Source organism: Propithecus coquereli, unplaced genomic scaffold, assembly GCF_000956105.1.
Source record: "Propithecus coquereli isolate 6110/MARCELLA unplaced genomic scaffold, Pcoq_1.0 Scaffold7, whole genome shotgun sequence".
In the NCBI taxonomy this organism is placed as follows: domain Eukaryota; kingdom Metazoa; phylum Chordata; class Mammalia; order Primates; family Indriidae; genus Propithecus; species Propithecus coquereli.
In genome coordinates this window covers 20,689,406-20,694,117 of record NW_012153062.1, presented here as the reverse complement: position 1 = coordinate 20,694,117, position 4,712 = coordinate 20,689,406, and the positions used below count along the sequence as shown (strand labels likewise).

The 4,712-nt window shown below is 32.8% G+C and overlaps 1 protein-coding gene across 1 annotated transcript in view; it reads left to right on the top strand.

The window, feature by feature from the left end:
- Positions 1 to 3,836, top strand: part of DNAJB4 (DnaJ (Hsp40) homolog, subfamily B, member 4) — an 11,573-nt gene extending 7,737 nt beyond the window's left edge. The window contains exons 2-3 of the mRNA XM_012661173.1: positions 593 to 1,161; positions 2,534 to 3,836. Of these exons, the coding sequence (XP_012516627.1) occupies positions 593 to 1,161; positions 2,534 to 2,767 (803 nt within the window). The 3' untranslated portion in view covers positions 2,768 to 3,836. The remainder of the gene's footprint in view (positions 1 to 592; positions 1,162 to 2,533) is intronic.
- Positions 3,837 to 4,712: the final 876 nt, after the last annotated feature.

The following is a 4,712-nucleotide window of genomic DNA, read 5'->3' as shown; positions in this document are numbered from 1 at the left end:
TCTATATATTTTTAGTTGTCCAGATCATTTCTTTCTATTTTTTGGTAGAGACGGGGGTCTCGCTCTTGCTCAGGCTGGTCTCGAACTCCTGACCTTGAGCGATCCACCCGCCTCAGCCTCCCAGAGTGCTAGAATTACAGGCGTGAGCCACCGCACCGGCCTTGTTTGTACTTCTTGATTATAATGGTACTTAAAGATTTAGATTCTGCATTTTGCATTGATTACTGAAGATATTTTTAACTGACATCTTTTAAAAACTTAAATTTACATATTTTAGTATGCCATACCAGTAGTTTATGAGATAAGGAGTTCACAGTTTTATCTTTTTCTTATTTACCTGTGGAACAAAGATTCAGGAATAAATTACTAAAAATGAGGATTTGGAGGAAGAGTTTGAAAGCTAAAAATTTAACTTAGAATGGAATCATCAAAAGTTATATAGCTGTTCCGTATTTAATTATAATGGTATTTCTGACCAATATTAATAAATTATAGCATAAATTGGCCAAAGTTTATTAGCAATACAGTTTTTGAAAGTTTAACTTTTGAGAGTTGCAAGCTTTTTTCTAATCATTCGTGTCTCTTCACTTAGGGTTGAAAGGAGGAGCAGGAGGTACTGATGGACAAGGGGGTACCTTCCGGTACACCTTCCATGGTGATCCTCATGCCACATTTGCAGCATTTTTTGGAGGGTCCAACCCCTTTGAAATTTTCTTTGGAAGACGGATGGCTGGTGGTAGAGATACTGAAGAAATGGAAATAGATGGTGATCCTTTTAGTGCCTTTGGATTCAGCATGAATGGATATCCAAGAGACAGGAATTCTGTGGGGCCATCCCGGCTCAAACAAGATCCTCCAGTTATTCATGAACTTAGAGTGTCACTTGAAGAAATATATAATGGTTGTACCAAACGGATGAAGATTTCTCGAAAAAGGCTAAACTCTGATGGAAGGAGCTATAGATCTGAGGACAAAATTCTTACCATTGAGATTAAAAAAGGGTGGAAAGAAGGCACGAAAATTACTTTTCCAAGGGAAGGAGATGAAACGCCAAATAGTATTCCAGCAGACATTGTTTTTATCATTAAAGACAAAGATCACCCCAAATTTAAAAGGGATGGATCAAATATAATTTATACTGCTAAAATTAGTTTACGAGAGGTAAGTTAGTAGGACCTGGGATTTTGACACCAAACAGAATCATGCAGCTGATTTTAGGGAATGTATCTAAATAATAGCTAACATTTATTTGACATTATTATACGTTTTTAAAAATTCTCATAACCTTCTGAAGTAGTACAACTATTTATTATACCATTTTTATGGATGAGATTATATTTTCTAAGTTTAGTTACTTATATTAATAACTTAAATGTCAATTTTAAGTGCTACCTGGATTATATACCCTGAGACTGTTTTTACAAGTGTGGTTTATGAGATCTGTATTGATAATCTCATCACCTTCATCTATGTGTAAGATTTATTCGAAAGTTGTTAATTTGGAAGTATTAAAAGGCAGTAATTCATAATTTATTATAAATAACAAATTTTTACAAATTCAAAAATTATAATGGTACTGCTTTACTATACTTCTTATTTGAGTTCTTATTTGTACTATTTCTCAAATTGGATTGTAACCCTCAAATGGTCTTATTAGTTCCCTGCTTAAAATTCTTAAACGGCTCTATCTACATAGCCTCTATGATAAAGCCCAAACTCTTTAACTTAAAATAAAAGGTCATTTAAAATCTGATTTCTAGTCATAAATGTAGATACATTTCCCTAAGTTTGCTCTATTGTTATTTTGTATACTTCTGTGTCATTATTTGAGCCCTACTCTCTGGAACACTGTTGTTTCTCACCCTGTCTGAATACGTGCTACTGGTCTAGTGCTTAGCTCAGGTATCCTCTACTCCCTGAAGCTAAGGGGTTAAGTGGGGTGCCCTTTCTCTCACAAAAGACCTCTGTGCCAACACTATACTGTATTATAATTGCTAATTTGCTTGTATGGTTCTGTGAGTTCCTCGTGCATACCTTGAGATGAAGTCTGTATTCCTGGTCCCTTCAAGGCTCATCATCTACCAGAAATGTGTGGCATACAGTAAACACTCAGTAAACATTTATTGACTAAAACAAATGTATTTCTTGTCCTGTATTCTGAAGTAGGTAGTTGCTCTTATCCTGTTCTTTCCAGTCCTGAGTTTCTCCCTCTTCTCCCATTCCAATTCCTGCATCTTGAATGTTTTAACAACAGCTTCAAACTATCCGTTTCATTCCAAAGCAATGTGGAAGACATCTTTTACTTCTCTTTTTTCTTTTCTTTCCCTTTCCTTCTCCTTCTCTTCTTTTGTAATATATCTGATTATTCATGTCCTAAAGGAATTTTCTAATGGGGAAAAAATTTTATAACTATTGTTCTTTTAGAGGTTAAAATTTTACCTTAGTGGTATGATCTTTTATCACCTGGTAATATTTTTGCTTTGATCTTTAAGTTTTGAAGTATGTTAATTTTATTGTATTTGGTCCATTGTAGGCATTGTGTGGCTGCTCAATTAATGTGCCAACAATGGATGGAAGAAACATACCCATGTCAGTAAATGATATTGTGAAACCTGGAATGAGGAGAAGAATTATTGGATATGGGCTGCCGTTTCCAAAAAATCCTGACCAACGCGGTGACCTTCTAATAGAATTTGAGGTGTCCTTCCCAGATACTATATCCTCATCATCCAAAGAAGTACTTAGGAAACATCTTCCTGCCTCATAGAATGAAGAACTTTGTTACCCATATTTTGATAAGGCACTGAAAATATAAAAGGACTGGCAGTTTACTGATGTAGATGTGAATTCTGTATAAAGATGTGTAAATTCTCTTGAGGGTTCATTAAATTGCATGAATAGAGACGGGTCAAATAAATAGGCAAAAAGGATTTTTACAGTTAGAGATGAAGAGAAAACCACTTATTGTATTTTATTTCATTCCTCCCAAATCAGAAATTTTTAGTATTTTGCTTATATGTAAAAGTTGTTTTTGTGAAGTCAGTGGATATATTTCTAATAAAGTACTGGACACCCAAGTACTTTATTTCTTATATCTTTAGATGATCAGTAGAAAGGTTCCCATTTATAATGGAAATTAAAATTCTTAACTAAAGTATAGACGTAATATGTATTTCTAGAAGAGAATAAAAACCCAAGTCATTTGGAAATGTAGTTTTTATATTTAAATCATCTTCTGAAATGCTGCTATAGGGCTGGTACCAGTAAAAGAATATCCGGATGCATATGTGTCACCATTTTGATTTTTAAAGTATGCTGTAGCATTTCTTAATAACATAGTTGTAATATTCTTAAGGCAGACCTTTTCTTCATAAAAAGATAATTAATAGCAGTTTATCTCCTGTGGAAATCCCAATTGCCTGAATTACTGATATTTTAGAAATAGACTTTTTAAAATGCCATATATAATTTTATGCAAGTTGACTATATATGTTGGACTTAATAAGTTATGGGCTCATTTTGTTTTCTGCTAGTTTAAAATTATTTGTTTAATAATAAATATGTTTTTAGAGGAAATACTGTTACTTGGAATTAATTTTCCAGTTATACAGTCTTCTATAACTTACTCATAGTATGCTATATGTACCTTATGCGATTTCCCTAAAAAGAATAAAATACCACTACACTATGGTGTTAAACCAAAATATGGGGAAAATAAACACTAACTGCTGCTTATGGATAATGTTGCTACTAGTTATGCATATAAATATTTTACTTTTTCATATGTATAGATTGCATTTCTTAGGTGTTTTAATTTTTTAAATATATTTATGTTTAAAAATTATTTTGTTGCCTGTTTTATAACTATAGTGAGAATGATATTTTAAAACAAAGTTTTTGATTAAAAAATAATTTTCAGGATGATTCATACACACACATGCACACACACACGCAGGTATACTGGGTCCTATCACCTTTCAGCAGAATATGAAATCTTTTAGAAATTCAATATAAATAGGTTGTAATAGGCATATACTTTATAGCTTTATTGAGATATAATTTACATGCCATAGTTTACCCTTTTAAAGTACAATTCAGTGGTTTTAATATATTCACAAAGTCGTGCAATCATCACCACTTTCTAATTCCAGAATATTTTCATCACCCCAAAAAGAAACCTTACATCCGTTAGCACTCACTTCCCATTCCTCCCATCCTCCAGCCCCTGACAAGCACTAATCTACTTTTTGTCTGTATGCATTTGTCTATTCTGTACATTTCATATAAATGGAATCAAACAATATGTGGCTATTTTGGGTCTGGCTTCTTTTCATTTAGCATGACATTTTCAAGGTTCATCCATGTTGTATCATGTATCAGTACTTATTCTTTTTTATGGCAAATTATATGGATATACCACATTTTGTTTACCTTTTCATTAGTTTATAGGTATCTGGGTTACTTCTACTTTTTGCCTATTATAAATATTGCTGCTATGAACTTTCTATGCAAGTTTTTGTGTGGACATAATTTTTCAATTCTCTTGGGTATGTACCTATGAGTAGAATCTCTGAGAATAACCACATACTTTAGTAGCAAATGGAAAATGCTTGAAAGAATACCAGAGAATTCAACTAATCATACTTATTCTGTCTAGTTCATAAATGGTTGCTTTATAATTTTACTTCTCTGAATGACAGTTAAAACTCCCT